Consider the following 19,699-nt stretch of genomic DNA (forward strand, 5'->3'; position numbering starts at 1 on the left):
ACTGAACCAAGAATTACTTTCTGTCAACCCCTTGCCCTGCACATATTTTATTCTGAAGGCTTGCACACACTGTTACCCTTTACCCTTTAATTGCTGTACCAGGAAGTAAGTGCTACATGTAGCTCTCTACATAATGGCAGCCCTGTCTCCAAGCAGTGGCTACAGAAGATTCACTAAACGGCAGCTGGAAGCCCCAGGACTATATCTGGCCTCTTACTTGCCAGGCTAGAAGCAAATGGGGTATGGAGAAAATAGCTGGGGATTCACTCAGACCATCTCACTATGTGTTTGGTGGCTGTGTGAACAGGCTTTATTTACATGCAAATAGATGTAGATCATGGTTAGGCAAACTAAGGCCCAGGGGCTGGATCTGGCCCAATTGCCTTCTCAATCCAGCCCGCGGACAGTCCAGGAATCAGCATGTTTTTACATGAGTAGAATGTGTCCTTTTATTTAAAATGTACCTCTAGGTTATTTGTGGGGCCTGCCTGGTGTTTTTACATGAGTAGAATGTGTGCTCTTATTTAAAATGCATCTCTGGGTTATTTGTGGGGCATAAGAATTCCTTTATTCCCCCCCAAAAAATATAGCCCGGCCCCCCACAAGTTTGAGGGACCCGCCCCCTGCTGAAAAAAATTGCTGATCCTTGATGTAGATCCTGAATAGCACAGGATACCCCCCTCCATATGCTCTACCATGGAGGAACACATATTCTGCATTGCAATTTGCCTGCAATTGTGCTGCAGCATTCTATGCTAACCAGTTTCAGCTACAAAAAGAGCCTCGTGTCCAGTACATGCAGTCATTTATTCCTGTAGTTAGCAACACTTGAACGAAAAGCTAATCCTGGTCCAGCAATGGTCATAGCTCTTATATGGGCCTTAGCTTAATTGCTTGGGGACCAGAAAGCACTGTCCCAATGCTACTGACTGTGCTTGGCCCAGCGGATAGGACTGGAACCACTGTAACACAGTGCCCTGATACCCATTCCACAGAGCTAATTCAGGAGGATACCATGGTCAATAGTATCAAAAGCCACCAAGTGATTGAGAAGAAGGAGCAAGTTCACACACCCCTTGTCTCATTCTTGATAATGGTCATCCATCGGGGCAACCAAGACCAGTTGGGTCCCATGGCTAGGCCTGAAAACAGATTGAAATGGGTCTAGATCAGGGTTAGGGAACAGGATCTGGCCAGCTGGCAGGCTAGTCGCTCAGGTCCCTCCACCCCTTGGTGCTTTATTGCAAACTCTGCTTTGGAAGGGGTTGGCTGCATTTGGGCATGGCTTGCACCTGGTGCCGATTTTAAAAGGAGCTGAATGCAAACCCTGCTTGTCAATGAATTATTAGAAGTACACTTTAAGGTTTCTGATTTGTTCTTTCTCAGCCATGGTTTTACTAGCACTGCATCTGATGTCTTGGATGGTGTTGGGTGTGGACAGGTGAGCTTGGCTTAGGGAAAAATAAGGGCATATAGACTGGAAGTTTTGGCACATAGGTCGGAAGTTTGCCATGCCTGCTGTAGATTAGCATGCTCTAAGGCAGGCATGTCCAAAGTCCTAATGGGGCCCATCGGTTGATTCAATCCTACCCCCATGGCAGTATATGTCCTGGGGTAAAATCCTTTAAAAAAAAGCCCAGCAACTTCAATCCTAAAAAAAGCTCAAGAACTTCAACCCTAAAAAAACCTCAACCATTTTTGTTCGGCCCTCATGCATGTTCACTTCATCAAATCTGGCCCTCTTTGAAAAAAGTTTGGGCACCCCTGCTCTCAGGATTCCTGAAGTTGCATTCAAGGAGTTTAGTGCTCTCTTGGCATGACTCTACTGTATCTTCTCCTCCCTTCACTACAGGAACTGCATGTTGTCCTCAGGCTGCCTGTGGTTACCCTAATAGCAATGTTAAGCTGCCCGTCTTGTCTCAAAGCTGCAGCTTGGCACTGCACCTCCTCCTTTAATATTTTCATTCAGGTTAACCCTGTGCCCATCTCCTCACTAAAGTCATTCAAGAGAGATGTGGGATTAAAGGATTATGATAATGGTCTTCAGGAGCACTCAAGAAGATTACAGTGGCTTTGATAAACTGATAAAAGAGGGGGCATCATATTAACCTTCCCCCACCTTTAAGAATTAGTAGCCTGTGGTCATTGTATTGAGGTAATAAGGTATTACCGTACCTCATTCCTTAATTTTACCTCATATTCATAAAATACCTAGATTTGCAGCTTGCTCACATGAATCCCCTCTGAAGTGTGTAAGATTGTTGCTGGGTCAATGAGGAAGGTCTATTTGTGTTAACTACTACCTTAAGAACATAAAAACCCTACTGGGTCAAGCCAAAGGCCCATCTTGTCCACTATCCTGTTCTCACAGTGGCCAAACTGATGCCCATGGGAAACCAGCAAGCAGCACCTGAGTAAAACAGCACATTCCTCACTTGTGATTCCCATCAACTGATGTTCAGAGACACACTGCCTCCGAGAGTGGAGGCAGGACATAGTCAAGGAGATAGTTTTGTTGTTGGTAGCTTATGCATTTGGTTTAACAGTTTTGTTGCAAGGCCTTTGGTCCTTAACTTGAAGAGTTTTAGGTACAGTGGTACCTTGACTTACGAATTTAATCCGTTCTAAATGCAGATTCGTAGGTCGAAAAATTTGTAAGTCGAAAAAAGCGATTTCCCCATAGGAACGCATTGGAAATGAAAAATTCGGAAAAATTCATAAGTCAAGTAAACCGCATCTAAAATTCATAGGTCGAGTAAACCCCATCTAAAACCACCAACGGATGTCCTTCGGATGTCGGAAAATTCGTAGGCGTGCGGGCACTTTTTTCATTCGTAAGTCGAAAAATTCGTATGTCGAGTAATTCGTAGGTCGAGGTACCACTGTATTTGTGGCCTCCAGTGGGGCAGGATGTTTTAGACCTGCCCCTTATATGAATGGATGCGATTTTAGTTTTCTGTTATCTTTTGTGGTTTTAAGTATTTTGTTTTAATGTTTATACTATTCTGTAAGTCACTTTTAGCCACTTTTTTGTGAGAAAGGTAACTAATAAATACAATAAAAAAAGAGTATTGTGGTTGTATCATTAAATATAAATAGTGCCTCCATGTGAACCCATTAGCAGACTCTGCACACACTTGAACCAATGCCACGAGTGACTCCTCCTATCTGAACTGGACCTCAGAAGACATCCTTTTTCCTAAGCCAGGTAGTGCTTCCTGGTAATATGCGAGAGAGATAATGAGTAACACAGAGCTTGAAAAATTGTAAATTTTGCTAGTTTATTAAATTGGGGGTGGGTGGGATCAGATTAAATTATATTTTTAAATTCAGCTGTGCCAGAGTCAAGTCAAATATTTCCCCCCTCCCTGCTGGTTCCCAAGAAGATATTATTTTCCTTTGCTTTGGCAGCCTGATAAAGAAACAGGCTAAACATTTTCAGATTCTTTCCTGGAATTTTGTTATTTTAAAATTAATAATTAAGAGGGTTTTTTAATAACTTGGTTGAAGTCATGTTGCTTCCACTCTTCCCAGCAGCTGACCCCCGCAAGTCAAATTCATCCAACCAGTCGTATCCTGTGGCCTGCAGGTAGTTGACAAATCTCTCTCCTTTTCCTTTCCTTTCCTTTCCTTTCCTTTCCTTTCCTTTCCTTTCCTTTCCTTTCCTTTCCTAGAAGTGTATTGAACCTGTGGCAGGCCTTAACAGATGGCTAGTGGGCTGCATCCTGCTTGATGTGGGTCTGCTTTTGACTCACTTCTTCAGTAGGATGTTTTTTGCTGGCAGTTGCTCCTGGGATGAGGAGTTCCTCTGGGGGTGCAACCCAACACCTGTCAAGTTAACACTTTCCCCCTTATTCGGGGATGTGTGCATTTCCTATGTCTTGTAACTCATGATTTCCACTTCCAGTTTGCTTTCACTGCTTTTGTGCCTTTTTGACGTGTCCTCCCCCCCCCTTGGGGATGGCTTTGTATAGTCAATGGGTGGGAAGCGTTTGCAGGTAAATGACCACATTCCCCTGGGAGAAAATTGTGAGGTTGGGGGGCACATACAGGAGGCTCAAATAGAAAGTAGATGGGGGCAAGAACCAAAAATGGGCAGGAGCGCCCATCTCTCTGTCACCTCTCTCCATCCTTGTCTTTCCCCTTCTTTCATCCGCACCTCCCCTTTCACTCAATCTGTCCATCCCTTCACATCCCCCCATTTACATTCCTCTGCATATCCTTCCTGTTTACATGCATCCTTCCTCTAATTAGGAAGAGAGAATTATCCAGAAATCACAGCACGTCTGACAAGAAACGCCTGCCTGCCCTTCTCTCCCTTTCTCTCCTTGCTGTGATCCAGTGGGGCAGGAGAGAGGAGGGGAAGGGGATTGCTGGAGGCAAGCAAGCACTTGTCCTAGGGTGACAGCTCTGAGATTCCCCTTCCCCATGCTGGCCATCCTAAGAGAAACCTGTTCCATGTTCGCCTGCTTGCATCTCTCTCTCCTTTTCTCCTTGCAGCTGCAAGGCTGGGGAAACAAGGGAGAAGAGAGCGTGGCAGGAATTGGGCACGGCCATGGGGCTGGAGGCTTGACCACAGAGTGCAGTGACTAGAATGCCCTGTGGAAAGTTGCTTCAGGCTGGCTGGGCCTCTGCCCTCGCTCAGGAGGGGCCTGCCTGCCTACCTACCTGCAATTGTCTCCCTTTCTTTGTCTGTTCTTTAGTTCAGTTTGTACTTGTGCTGCTAGAGGACAGGGAAGGCAGAGGAGAGAGAAACAGGGTAGTGCAGGGCCAACCGGAAGCGGGCCTTACGGAAAGGGCCTTTGTGGGCCAGAGCTATGTCACAGGCCACCACAAACCTTTTTAATCAAGGAAGGCAACGTCAGAGCACAGGCTGGCTCAGTTGCTATTCAACCCTCACATTGATTTATTTCTTCACTACAGTTAAGCATACGCAAGGCACCTTAAAACCTGTTTCTTTGAGCAGCTATGATAGAGTTGTGTTTTGAAAGTCCTGGGCACTTTTCCTTCTTCATAGTCTTGAGAGCGGAAGGACTTCATTTCTGTTATCTTGTCCTCAATCTTGGGCTAGCCTTCTCTATTGGACCACTCCTCCATTTTATTCTGATCTCTCTCTCTCTCATCCCTTTGTCTGTATTATCTCTGTCTCTTTAATGAGAGGCTCTTTGTCTATCTGCTTCAATTAATCTCCTGGCTGGAGTTTGGAGAAATGGAGAGAAATGTGTGGCTAGCTTTCTCCCACCAGTGGAGAGAGATGTGTTAAAATCAGGCGAGGAATGTAGGGGGAGAAAACCAATTAATTTGCATCCTTTCTGATTACCTTCAGTTCTGTAGCTCAGGTACAGCAGGGGACCCTCAGCAAGGCGGAAAGTGCATAATGAAGTGTGTCATAATGGTAGCAGGAGCCTCTGTCTTCCCCCTCAGACCCCTCTTAATTAGGGCTGTTTCAGTTTTAAAAGTCTGCCCTGAAGTGCAAAAGAAAATCTAACCTGATGGTGCATAGGGGTTGTGTGCCAGCCAACTGCCAAAGCAACTCCTGTAATTAGTATCTTTGGCCAAACCTATGGATAAATAAATAAATAAATAATGAATACTGAGGAGTTGAGGCATGGGGAAAGATTTAAGCAGAAAGAGTTTATATTCTTGCCTTGGTTTCTAGTATAGTTTTCAATGTTTCTTCTACAAGGAAAAAAATGAAGACAATACTATGCTCTCTATGATTTAAGGATTACTGGGCCATCGTCCCCTCGAATCAATGTACGTAGACAGAGTTTTCAATTCAGCATCTTCAGGCAGAGTAGACTGTGAGTAAATCAGAACAAAATCCTATGCATGTCTGCACAGGAGTAAGCTCTATTAAATTCAGTGGGACTTACTCTTAAGCCTTAAGTCTGAGGTAAATATGGAAGGAGGAAGGTTCAAATGGGATCTATGCTGATTGGATTACAAACCGGGCCTGCAGTTTTTGTTTTTGTTTTTAAAAAAACAAATCATAGGGAGCGTGGGAATTGATCAGAAATGTAAGGAAAGCAGAAAATGTGTTTTCTTCTCTTTTAACTTGTTTAAATGATGAGCTGGAAATGGTTTATGTTTTGTGATGGTTTTCTAAATAGTTGGCAAATTAAGCCACGCCAGGTAAGATTTTCAAGTGGTTAGTTGCAGCTTGATAGATTTAAGTTATAAGGGTGAATACAGATACTAATTTCTTTACAAAGAAATCTCACGATGAAGTGAGAAATTCCTGTATATCTCCTCTGTTTTATTCTACCTCACCCCAGTATAACCTTTATATGCAAAATAGGGATACAAATTAGTATTTCTTCCAGTGTAAACTTAAACAGTACGTCCCCCACCCTGTGGTTTTCATGACCTACCGGTATGTCAATGACTTTCAAAGTTTCTACTAGCAGGGACCCCTTTCCAACAGTGAGCTGTCTGCTGAGAAACCATAACACATCGCTCTCTAGTACAGAGCATATGGTGACCATGCCTGCTGGGTCTTGTACCTTTCGCATGTGAATTAATAGAGTGATCTAGAGCATATTGACTTGCAGCTATGTATTATAGGGTTTGATCCATAATGGTGAGCATGCTTTCTTTGGTAGCTTCACCATTACAAACCTTCTTTTTGAATGGCTCATGATGGGTTTAGAGAAGGGGAGATAATTTGTGGTCCTCCAGATGGTGTTGAACTACAGCTCCCAACATTCATGATGAATTGACTCTGCTACCTGGGAGTGATGGGAATTGGAGTACAATAGCATCTGGAAGGCCACAGGTTCCCTTTGGTGTAGAGGAATGCCAGGCTCCCTGGAACATACTTTGAGAACCCTTCTCCTACACAGAACAGAGTGGGATTGAAGGTCAGTGAAGCATCCAGAAAAGTGGAGGTCTTTTTTACTTTTTCTTTAGTTGTGTGTGATGTACAGATGATACACTGATGCTCAGCATCAAGGTCAAAAGCCCCAGGCTGTATCATTTCCAGGCTGCCATCTAGAATTTCAGTATTTTCTTTCTCTGGATGGCTGATGCATTAAGCCATTCAGTGCACTATGGTGCCTGCTTTAAAAGGGATGGAGAACATGTGGCTCTTCAGATTTTTTTTTTGACTCCCAGCTTCCATCATCCCCAGCCAACATGGCCAATGGTCAGGAATGATGGAAGCTGTAGTTCAGCAACATCTGGAGGAGCCACCTCTGTGTAGCTTTTGTCAAACCTAAGCTAGAGAGGAGCAAAATAGTACCAGTTTGGTATACGATACTTACAGCATCTGACTACATTTTCCACCTTTCTCTTTTCTCTGTCTGTCTCTGTACTTCTCAACAGGTTTGGCACAATGACTTGCTATACAGGGCCTTAGCAACGTGGCAAAAATTGGCTGTTTTCAAGCTGCCTCCCCCTTCCCCCTGCCCCCTTCGCTTCTGGGAGATCTGAGCTGGCTTCCCCTGCCCTGGGCATTCCTTCCCTTCTCCCACTTGCTGCGGAAGGGACAAGTCTACCATGGCTGGGGACAGACTTCCACGCAAAGTGATGGATCCCAAGAAGCTTGCCAGCCTCTTGAGGAGTGGGTCCGAAAGCATGCTGGTCATTGACAGCCGCTCCTTTGTGGAGTACAACTCGTGGCATGTCCTCAGCTCCGTCAACATCTGCTGCTCCAAGCTGGTCAAGAGGAGGCTTCAGCAAGACAAAGTATCCATCACAGAGCTCATCCAGCCAGCCTCCAATATCAAGGTACTTAAGCTTGGTGCCATTGCTCACCCTTCAATCCTGCTGTGACTTAGCGTTCCTGTCTAGCCTCAAAGGGCAGTTGACATATGAAGCGGTGCAATAAATGATCTGTTGTTGTATTAAGTTGGGACGTATGTTACCTAGTGGTCCTATTAGAGACCTTTTCATTTACAAATACACACCAGCCCACGTTGCAGTTCAAAAGGAAGGCCAGTGCAGAACCAGCAAAGAGGGGCTTCTTAGTCCTCTCTCCATGTGCTGTTTTGTACTGAAAGTTGCCCCTCACCAGATGCTTCTATCCTTATTGGAGAAATATGAGTATGAGTGAGAAAGGGTTAAGAAACTGCTCTCCTCCAGTGCCAGTCTTCTGCTTCCATCATGGCTGCCTAATTCCCAGTTCCATTGTGGCAAACAAACAAAAACAAAGAAACACCACACAAAAATTCATACTCAGAAGAGAATACTGGGATTACACAAAATATGTATTCTGCCTTTAGACCCAAACTTGTTTTGGGCATACAGTAATGGGGACCAAATAGAGTTAACACAAGCATAGTATTAACTAACATATAAGGCTGCACGAACACTGAGAATGCTGTTTGCAGTTCTGATTGCTGTATATATTCATAGGCAATGCAAAAGTGTTTTAAGATTGGTTCTACACAAGCTCGTTTCTCTGAAATTACCTACTTTTTTTTTTTTTTGCTTTGCTGTATAAAAATGAATCCAGAGGGGGGGAATAAGAAGAAATATAATTAACCCCTCATCAAAACAGAAAACTACAATAAGGAACAATGAAGAGAGGCTGTTCAAGGGGTGTTTAGAGGGCTGTTCATCATTAATCCTCAGGATACTCAATGGTCAGCAATAAAACAGGCTGAACCTGCAAACAGGAAGTTTTTAATTAACATTGAAAAGAGACCTTTGCTGAATAGGGCTTACTATTATTTGTGAAAGGCTCTTGGCCATGAAATAGCACATTGCCTGATAATATAGTGCCATTTAAGTGCTTTTAATTTTGTTTCCAGAGGATCACTAAAAAAAACCAAACTCCACAGCATTAAAAAATATTTGTGTGTGGAAGAAACCTCAGAGTGTCTGTAATACAGGCAGTGTTTCCTCTATTCATTCATCGACCCTAGTTCTATGTCTCTCTGAACTCAGTTGCCTGATGCATAATCTATCCTCAAGAGCCATGGGTTAGCAGGGATAATCCTTTGAAGTAGGATTTATGTCAATGAAAATAATTGCATGCAGAGCAAATTGTGTGCAGAAGGGAGGAAGGAGCAGCGTTGTGCTACTGACGAGCCATCATTCTTGATCCCTTTTCCTTACAAAGGGCAGTGAATAACACAGAGGTGGTATAACTCTGTGTGCCCATTTGGCAGGGTGTGCCTTCTGCTTGCCAATGTTCTGAAGCAGGAGAGGTTAACTACTGGTGCCTCTGCTTCTTTCTAGAACCTTGAGGGCAAGCAATTCAGCCTCATTATCTAAATTGTTGATCAGTTCCATCAACCCTCTTTTCCAGAGTCAACCTCTGCTCACATCTGTGTTGTTGTTGTTCAGTCGTTCAGTCGTGTCCGACTCTTCGTGACCCCATGGACCAGAGCACGCCAGGCACGCCTGTCCTTCACTGCCTCTCGCAGTTTGGCCAAACTCATGTTAGTAGCTTCGAGAACACTGTCCAACCATCTCATCCTCTGTCGTCCCCTTCTCCTTGTGCCCTCCATCTTTCCCAACATCAGGGTCTTTTCTAGGGAGTCTTCTCTTACTAACAGGTTTTGTTGTGCTATGCTCCTTGGGGCTGGCATGCAGCCTCCTTCATCTTGGGTGTGAAGGGCATAAGAGCACAACACTAAGGTTTCCTTCAGATGTAATAGAGCACACCCAGAAGGGAACTGCCTGTGTTCCCCATAGGGAACACCTGATTTCACAATCAGGTGTGCAGATAGTACCCTGTGAAATGAGGCATTTGTTTCTCACTGAATATCCCCGTGTTCATCACAGCCAGCCAGCCGTGTGGTCCAGTAGAAGAGCAGAATAGGCTGAAGCAGGCTGTGGCAGCTGCACTATGAGATCTAAAAATAGGTGTAAGTGCAAGGCTTCGCCATGCTGGCCTATAGCAAAGGCAAGCTGGGATGCTTCTTCATACAGCCGAGGAGAAGACAGGTAGAAGGGTAAAGGAAGGAAACTATAAAAATGTGTGGTTTTGCTCCACCCAGGGAATTTAGTCTCAATGGTGCTTACTCCCAGGGAAGTATACACACCTTTGTGACAGCAAATCCCTCTGCATTCAGTAGGCTTTTCTCACAGGTAAGTGTGTATTGTATTGCAGGCTTCTGGCTGCCAGCATCTTATATATCGGTCATGCTTATTTGCCATTGGCATGTAGAAATTAAGCAGGTTAAGCTGCACGTCAGGCCGAAGAGCACAGCTAACAGCAACAACAAAAAGAGTCTGGCAACCCTTGTCAGGTATGCCTCGCTCTTTTTGACATGCTGGGTTTTAAATCCTTGCTACCAGCCTTACAAAACAGAAAAGCAAGGAGGCAAGCTTTTATCTCATGACGTATAGACCCTGTTGTCTCCCACGCAGCCCGCTGCCCTTCTTCCGAAGAGCCCAGGTATAGTCTATTCAGTTCAGCAGCCATCCCTTCACAATAGACCCTCCCCTCCGGCTCTCTATTTGTGGGTAGCCCTCAGCAGCTGGATTGCTTTTTAGTGTTTGTTCTTGCTTTTCCCTTCCCCCATTTTATTATTTTGTAGCAAAGAATGGTAATTCAAGCGATTAATCAAATGCTAGGCCCAGCTGGAGCCATCTGTGGAGTCCTCATAATCTCCCTCCTCCCCTTGCATGTGTGCACACGGCTCATTGCAATTGGCTAGCAGTGACATCACCCCTGCTTGGATGTGGGGAGTGTGGCGTGTGTGAGAAGAAGAAAAAATACTTCTTGCCTCCAGTCTGCTTTACTGACGCTTCAAGGGAAGGTTACAGAGAATGGTTCCTGAATGGCTTTTTAAAGCACTACGAAGAACACTGGATAATATGCAGTATTATCTCTTTTTGTTCTTAACTGCTTAGGGAGTTGTAGGGTTGTGTGTGTGCGTGTGTGTGTGTGTGCGTGTGTGTGTCACTGCTGCCGTGCTTACAGCTAAGCTCAATTCTGAGAGAACTTCTTGACCTAGAATAACTTGCTAGTTATTCCCAAATACAGGAAAATTGACTTGCCATCTGGTAACTGTTGCAAGAAGGGCAAGAAATGAGGTAAAGAGCTACTCTCAAATAAGACAGCTCAGAAGGCATCTGCAGAGATACCTGTATTCCATGATTCTGTATTCCATGCAGGTACCACATAAGCATGGGCAATGTCCTGAGAAGCCTAGCTCTGCACTTAAAAAACCCCAAACCCCAAACAAACCTGCAACAGGTTTTGAGCTCTTTTGATTACACATGGTAGGCTTTCAATGTGCATGTGACCCGGTCAAAGGTATATGTTGAATTAGATTATTAGTGATCATTGTAGAAAAGCAGAAAAAATGGTATGATAAACCAAAGTTACACACATTTCTTCATTTAGATACTTCATGCATGTTGAAGAACTGGTCTCTTTGGGAGCCAGATTTTGGGTTACATACATGTAGAAGTTTGAGCTTGCTTTTATTTTTTATTGGAGAGTGGCCCAAACACCCAGACAGTTGGTGATTGTGGAATGATTGCAAGCTTCTTCTCTCCCGGCTCTCCAAAGGTGAATAGTTGGAGTAGGGGGCCTGATTTAAATCAGGACCACTGTGCAAAACAGCATCTCTCCTATACCTTATGCCAGTGCCCTGATCCAGATTGGGCCTCCCAAAGCTGCCATTTATTTTTAAAAATCCATTCACACAATTGCTAACTGTGTGATGGCTATCTCATCTATAGAGTTTGGCCCTAAAGCTTCTCCCCAGAAATTATTTTTGCCAGTTAAAATTTTTAATTAGATGGTTTGAGGGAAAAAAATAAGTTGAGTTGAAAGCCATTATTTTTCTAATTTAAAAATATTTCTGTTTTTGCTTTATGGTTTTCAAATGCTGCAATTTACAGGTTTTGATTTCATATAACTACTAAAATAGCAAACATGAATATAGGGAAAAGAACTGGAGCTAAAATGCAACAACAGTAAAGGAACTTGGGGGAATTTTCATGGTGACTTTCACAGGAACAAAACATTTATTGATTCAAATGATGTAATCAAAAACTTGCACAGGTCTTTTGTATTCATCATGCTAGATTTCTCAGTGTAAATAATAGTGCTGCATACTACATCTGTTGTATTGTTGATCATCATGTATAGATATGGCTATACAGTGCTTGATTCGTAGATAAATTCTGCAGCCTGAACAAACTATCCCAATCTGACAAATTTGCTTATTTTGCTTATTCTTGCATAATTTACTCTGCTTCAGAGACTCTTAGCCCTATCCTTTCTGAATCCTTTTTAAAGCTGTCTGGCTGTCATCATATCATGTGAGAGTGACTTCTACAAAGTAATTATACATCATATATAAAAAAAATTCAATGGAATACCCACCATTGCTTTCAGTGGGAGTCAGTCAAGATTCCTGAAACCTGTGCCTAAATTCCATTGATTTCAACAAAAGGGCATTAACAAGAAGGAACATTTAAGATATAAATCATGTAACAGCAGCAAGTTCCTAGCCCTAGGTGTTTGGTGATCTGTTGAAAGTGGGGTGAACAATTTTGCATGGTTGTTTTTTGTTTTTGCTAGATTTGGAGAAGAGTTGACAGCAAAGGAAGAATGCCTTGTGAGATTTTGGGTGCTAGTTAATTGTCTCTCTTGGGAAATGAGGCAATTCCAGGTGGAGATTTCTGCTATAGGATTTGTTTATTTTGTCACATTCCTGCAAAGGTGAATACATTGAGCTATCCATGTACTTGTATGTTGTTCTTGCAATGAATCTCCGAGGTGGGTTAGGCTGAGAGTGGCAAGACTTACCAAGTGAGCTTCATTCTTCAAGAGCTTGAGTAGGGATTTGAACCCAGGTCTCTCTAGTCCACATTAAACACTATATACATTACATCTGATTTAGGCACTGCATCCTTCTTTCAAGGACATAGCAATTCTATCTAAAGGGAAGCAATCCTTGCCCTCTAACAACCTATTATTTGCATATTTGCTCTGAAGTAAGCATCATTGTATTCAATGGGGTCTACTGACTTGTATGTCTGCATAGAATTATACATTTAATAAAATATATTATGTAGGACTCTGTATATAAACACACCACATTATTCACAGTAGTATGGCCAGTTTACTGTCAACTTACAGCCAGTGTTGCGTAGTGGTTAGAATAGGACTTGGGAGAACAGGGTTCAAGTTGTCACTTGGCCATGAAGCTCACTGGGTGACCTTGGGTCAGACACTGTCTTTCAGCCTAGCCTACCTCACAGGGTTGTTGTGAGGAGAAACTAGGGGATAATACTATGTATGCCACCTTGAGCTCCTTTGATTAAAGGTAGGATATAAATGTAAGTGACATAAATAAATAAACTTCACATGCACAGAACAGGATTCTGTGCCAAAGTGATCCAAGTTAGGTTGTAAAAAAAAAAAGGAATTCTGCAGCAGCAATAAATTATGCATATCTAGCAAATTTGCATGCACTGTTTGTTTTCCATGTTCTGCTGCTTCTGGTCATGAGCATAGACTAGGAGCTGTGCAGGATGGCGAAGCTTTGCTTCCTGATGGCTAGAAATGCCATGCAGCTACTCTCTGGCTCCTGCATCTCCTATGCTGGCCTCCTGAACCTGGCCATACCCTCACCATCACTCTGCTGTCCACACACAGTGGTCAAAGATCAGAGGAGGAGAGTCTGCTCTCCATACATAGACACCCCTCCCCCATGATCTAGAACCCTGTGCTATCAGGGTTCTAAGTCCACCAGGGAGCCCCCATGCATAGAGTAGGCCCCTTTCCACAGACCTTACCCCTCAATGCATGGACAGCAGTCAGGGCATTCAGCCTGGATAGGGTGCAGAATCAGCAGCATGGCCTTGATCTCCTTATGCAGCTGTAATCATGCAAGGGGTAAGTGCCCAAACAGGGCTTATATGTTGTCAAGAGGCTTGTAATAAAGGGCATTCATATATTATAGCTGTAAGCCTTTGGGGTTCTGGGACAAAGGGGCTTTAGTTGTTGTTAGAGGTTAAGTTCAGAGGTAGCAGAGAGAGAGAGAGAGAGAGAGAGAGAGAGAAGCAAATCTCTTTCAGGATGTTGATTATTGCACCCTTATCTTCTCAGCTGCTCATGTAACAACTGCAGAAAATACAACTAGTTCTTCTTTAGCTTTTTAAAAATATATACTGTATATTAATTGAATATGTATTTGCTCTCCTTGTGGTCAGAGAGGAGAAACTTTGGAGGACTGTCAGTCCATTCATGAAGTTGCAGCCTCCTCCTTTAACTTGCAGTCACTGAGTCAGTCCCATGTGTGGCATCTGGTGGGTCGATGGGAGCCTCCTTAGTTCAGGTAGTATATTTACGTACGTGAAGCAATGAGTCAGAAGAATTTGAGAGCAGGGCAGATCCCTATTACATGCCTCGATCGCTCGCCTGCAACCCAGGGCCACTATTCTTGGGACAGTAAAAACCCCCAAACCAATTACGTATAAATTCTTTTGTAACCGGTGATGCTGCTTCTGTCTCTCCTGGGATGAGGATGGACACGTGGAGGGCAGCAGTGTTGTGAATTACCCTCATGTTATTATGTGGGGTCTTTTTGTTTCTAATGGGGGAGGGGGGCAGGGGGGTGAGTGGAGCTGCTGCTGAGTAGCAGATGGCAGGAAGGGTGACATCATAGGCACAATTGTCCTACCCCATTATTCTTCCTGACAAGCTCCTGCCCTCCTTTTTGGTTTCCTGCTGACAGAATTTGAAATTGTGTGTGTGCTGGGAGGCAGCCAGAGGTCCTCCCAAATTCCTCCCTTTTTGGGTAAATTTTGTTTATCTAGTACTAGTAGTGTTTTATTATCACTTCTAAAACAGTTAGGTACTGACCATAAAGACAGGCCCTCCTCCCAATTTGCAACTGTAGGGAATGGAAAGAGTAAGAGGAGATCAGTATGGCCTATATAATTTGGGTTGGTATGTGAGACAGGAAGGTTATGTTTTTACACTTGCGCACAGGCCAGACGTGGACATGCTTTCCCAGGATCAGGTTCCTGTGAGTTCATTGTGACTTACTTGAGATTTAGGATTGCAGCCTTGGAGTTGTCAGCTCCAGGCTCTACAAGGCCTCCTGTTTCTTTATGGTTTAAGTCTAGAGAAAGAAGATAATGTGCTGTGTGTTGTCCCACCTCCTGGCAATTGTCATTCTAGTAATGTGATGGGGAAAATGTTTTGGGAAAATATGCCCTTCCCTGTAGCCAAGGTTGGCATCAAGACTCTGCAATCTGCTGCTCATGCCAAGGCCTCCGCAGTGTGCCTGCCACTAACATCTGGCCCTGGTATTGCCCCTCCTTGCTATGGCTAACTTTTCACCTTCCCTCTCTGAATGAGCAAGTTGGGGCAGGAAAAGGAGCAGCATCCTCTGCCTACCTCACCCTCTGGACCAATATGCGGATTGAGCCCACAGAAAGAGGGCACGTGAATGGGGGATTCACTTCTACTTTGGCGATCACTTGTAGCTGAGTAAGATTGTCTTCCATAAACATGGTTTTAAGAGGAGGTGGCTTGCTAAGGCCATTTTGCCCAAGGACCCCTCCATACACATAGTAATGATACAGGAGACTTCTCTAGTTTGGAATGTCACTCTTAGTCTGTGTCCCTGGCAAATTTGCATGATCACATGTGTGGCTGAGATCTGTTTCCTTCATTAGCAACACTAAAGGGAGGATAGGATCCTTTTATCGTGGCAAACCAGTTTATACGTAGGGATTGATTTGTTGCTCTGCAGCTTGAAACACGCTTGATGTGGAAGGTGATTTCCATGACGTTTATATTTTCATGCAAATATGCTTAGGATCGCAACCTTTTGAATGAGGAAGAATCAAGGGGGCTCTTGAGTTAAGAAATGTTGCACATCGCTGCAGTTAAGCTTGATTATTTGATTGCGGGTTTTGCTTTGATGTTACGGGCTCATTCAGCTGATGACACTGCATTGTATAACCCAGGTAAGTTTGTTTAGAAGCACATCCCTTTTTCATGCCTCTTCTGTCATTCTCACAAGTCGGGACGAGGTAGTAGGTGATGAAGCCTGAGCTGGAGACAAGGTAGAAGGCTTTGGTTATGACAAGTTGAAACTGCAGAGGTCTGGTCAGGGAAGCATTCTGGGGGCAAAGAAAGGGAAAAAAAGGTTTGGGAACCCTGTGCAAGCAGGCACTAACAGTTGAGGCTTTTAAACATAGATCCATGTCAGCCATCACTCAACACTTTTATAGTTGAAGGAAACGCAATCCCGTTTAGTCAAAATGTATTTGAAACATCCACACCCCTTCCCGCTATTCCCCAGTTCTGAACTCAGTCCAGGCAATACCATGTTTACTCGATGTGGCTTGCTTATGTGCTGCCAGTGCTTGTCTGGGATTTCTGTTGCCTGAAACCTTATAACTTTAATAAGATATAAACCGTGTCGCATCCATCTGCCGTTGCTCAGCAACCCGTCAGTAATGCCCAAAACAAAGCTCCCCATGTGGAAGGAACACTAAATCCTACTGTGGGATAATTCTGCTTCCAAAGCTGTTGTTTCCTTCGCTGCTAACAGCCCTGTCCTGGTAGCGAATCCTCCCACCTGTGGCAGCAGTGCACATTGCGCGTGAGTGACTCTCCTGTCACCTTTGCCCCTGTGGCCAGGGCTGGAAGGATTACTTTGCTTGCCCTGTTGGATGTGCTTAGGTTATGTCACAAGAATAAATGTCTGCTGTTATCTTTAAAAAACGCAGGGCACTTGTATTCACATCCTGCATTAAATTTTCCAATACAAGCCAGGAAATATGTTGATGTTGTTGTTGTTTTTTAGTCAGAAAGGCCAATGAAGTGTATCCTTTGGTGCTTCTCAGCTAGATCAATAACTCAATTTCTCAGTATTCCTCTCAGGTGCAAAATGATCGTTGCAACACTGCATGTCACAATGTCACATGCATTTTCGTAGCTGGTTATTCATGCTGAAGCCTTGGATTTGGTGTTAATGTGCGTGTTGCAGGGGAAATTAAAATGGGAACGGGCCACTCTGTATCTTTTGGATTCTGATCACAGGGTTTTGGAATACGTACTAGGGAAAATGGCAGGCAGTGAGTATAAAATATGTGGCATGAGTATATATATGTGAAGGTGCATGTGAAGGCAGGATCAGCCAAAGAACCAGGTTCCCTTCTTCTGAGAACCTCTCTGTTTAGCGCATAAAAAGGGGAGTTCTCTTTCTCTCCTTTTCCAGCCATAATGTCCCACAGTCCTGCTGCTGCTTAACTCCCACCCATCTTGAGTTTCAGATACTACAGACAAAACCAAATATCCCTTTCCACTGGAAATATTTAGTGAGGCATGACATGCTTGGCATTTATTTATGCTGCTCTCTTATAGTGGTTTGTTTTGACAGTCATGATTGAGGGCTAAATTAGCATCAATAGCATCCCTCAAGTTTCATGCTGGCGGCCAGACACGAGTCAATCAGCAAGGGATGTGTTGAAAGTTGCCAGGCAACTACACATGGTTAAACAGGTCCAGTGAACTCAAAACAACTTGGAATAGAATCTGTTTTCTCTGTGGATTTGCAAGTTGGTTTTGCACACTCTTCTATGTCCAGAGGAAAGTGCGTGGGATGTAGCTTTTTGTTCATCTTGTTTAGGCTTGCATGAGCTTCTAAACTGGCTAACACAGAAGGAACCTAGTTCAACCACCTGCAATGCAGGAATCTCAACTAGATCATACATGACAGATGGCCATCCAGTCCAACCTCTGCTTCAAAACCTCCAAGGAAAGAGACTGCAATTAAACAAAAATCTGATGTGACGTCTAAGGATCCCTCCCCTAGCCTTTTAACTTTGAGGATGCAGTCTTTTGTTCCCCACCCCAGATTTGTTAGTATAGAGGGAGACATTTGAGGGATTAGTGTAGGATAAAAAAAGGTCAGCCATAAGGGCTCCATAGGCTGCATCCAACTGAGTTAAACCAGACCTAGTGATATTAATGGATATAATATAGCCATGTCCATCCCTTTAGTGGGCCTACTCGTGAAACAGAGAAGCATAGAATGGTAGAGTTGGAAAGGAATGAAATTAGAAGGGCAGTAGGACTCTCACAAAAGTGGTCTCATATAGGGATGGATGGCACGGTTCCCATGGCAATTGCACACCTGACATGTGCTGCATGGCTGGACTCTTTCTGCCATCTGGGCTAGTGGTAGTCTGCATGGGCACTGACATGCCAGACACTTGAAAATCATGCACAGAAGCAGCATTAGCTTCTATCCACAGATAGGTTTTCATATTTTCATGCATCTAATTAACCAGGCTAGTGCATTTGATTAAACAAATGCAAAGGAACTTGAAGTTAAAAAGGAAGTGAAAGGAGATTTGGAGTTATTAGCATTACAGCACGCCCTAAAAGCTGCAGTCAGAAGTCTCTCCCATCCTGACCCAGAGATGCCAGAAATGGAACCTTGGAACTTCTGCAAGTAAGCTAGAAGCCCTACCACTGAGCCATGACTCTTCCCCATATTGTGCCTGTATGTTTCCCCTTTTTTTGCTAATAGCAGCTCTGGAAGGGGTTAGGATAGAGGCTGTGGGGATGGGGGAGAGAAAGGGTTAGGACCCCCCCCCCCCCGCTTTGCACACCAGTTCTACAGTTTTATAAAAAGAAATTTACTGAATGCAATCACCGATCGGCTTCATGTCTATTTGAGTGCATAGGCTTGTGCCAGAGATTTAGTAACTCCCTCTCCTCAGGGCCTGAGTTAGGAATTTGGAACAAAGAATTCTCGGAGTTCTCAGCAAACTACAATTCCCAGCATTCTTTAGGAGAAGGTATGTGCTTTTAGTTTTGTTACCAGGGCATGTATGCTTTCCACAGCTCTTCCTTGATCTGATACACTGAACAGCGGGACGGCTGCATATGAAAGCGAATTTGATTTTAAGTGTCTTTCAAAGCTGACCAAACACATCCTAAGAGACTATCTGGAATGTATGTTTAGTTCTTTCCCCCATTTGGCTAGCGCCCTCTCTCTGTCTCTCTGTCTGTTTGTCTGTCTCTCTTTCTCTTTCTCTCTCTGGCTTTGCTTCACCACAGCTGCTGTTCTCTGACAGCAGAATGATAGATGTGCTTTGCGCCAGAGGGCGGAAGGCCGCCAGCTCAGAAGGCCGGCGTATGCCACCCATCAGCCTATTCAGTGGATGCACTGAGCCGTGGCACTGTGAGGATTTTATCGGCCTTTAATGCATTAACCTTTCATTAGGCACGGCAGCCCCTGACTGTGCCTCGCACTCTCCGCCTCTGCTCCTGCCATGGCCTAGGTACGCCACAGAGGCTTGTCATCGGAGGGAAACCCCTTTTGTCCCTACTCAGGGATCAAATGATACATTCTCGCAAACCCACTGAACATCATACCTTCTTTCCTGCACATGTGCAAAGTTCCAGACTCAGGTCTGTTTACTTGTGCTGGTGTAGAGAAAATGGTTTACCTTCCTACCGCAGCTCCCTCGGCCTGAAACGAGATGAGTGCCAAACCCCATAGACGCCGTTGAATGGACTACTTAATCGTCCAGCGGTCCTTCATTTTTTTTTTTTTTACTTTATCTTAGAGAAAATTGTGCTAGACAAATTGTCCTCTGACCTTCTTCTCTGCTCTAATCTGCATGCACCCCCAACCCCCATGTGGCATTTTGTGCCATGGAGAGATCCTGTTAGAAACTGAGAGAATACAACTGATTGCAGGTCAGATGGCAAAGAACAGCTTATTCTGATTCTGGGAATGGGAGTAGA

General features: G+C 44.1%; 1 protein-coding gene across 1 annotated transcript in view; it reads left to right on the forward strand.

Annotated features, from left to right (window-relative positions):
• DUSP8 (dual specificity phosphatase 8) overlaps positions 1-19,699 on the forward strand; it is a 76,558-nt gene that overhangs the window by 13,128 nt on the left and 43,731 nt on the right. Inside the window, exon 2 of the mRNA XM_033155110.1 lies at positions 7,327-7,731. Within this exon, the coding sequence (XP_033011001.1) occupies positions 7,501-7,731 (231 nt within the window). The 5' untranslated portion in view covers positions 7,327-7,500. The remainder of the gene's footprint in view (positions 1-7,326; positions 7,732-19,699) is intronic.

This window comes from Lacerta agilis, chromosome 1 (genome assembly GCF_009819535.1).
Source record: "Lacerta agilis isolate rLacAgi1 chromosome 1, rLacAgi1.pri, whole genome shotgun sequence".
Classification (NCBI taxonomy): Eukaryota; Metazoa; Chordata; class Lepidosauria; order Squamata; family Lacertidae; genus Lacerta; species Lacerta agilis.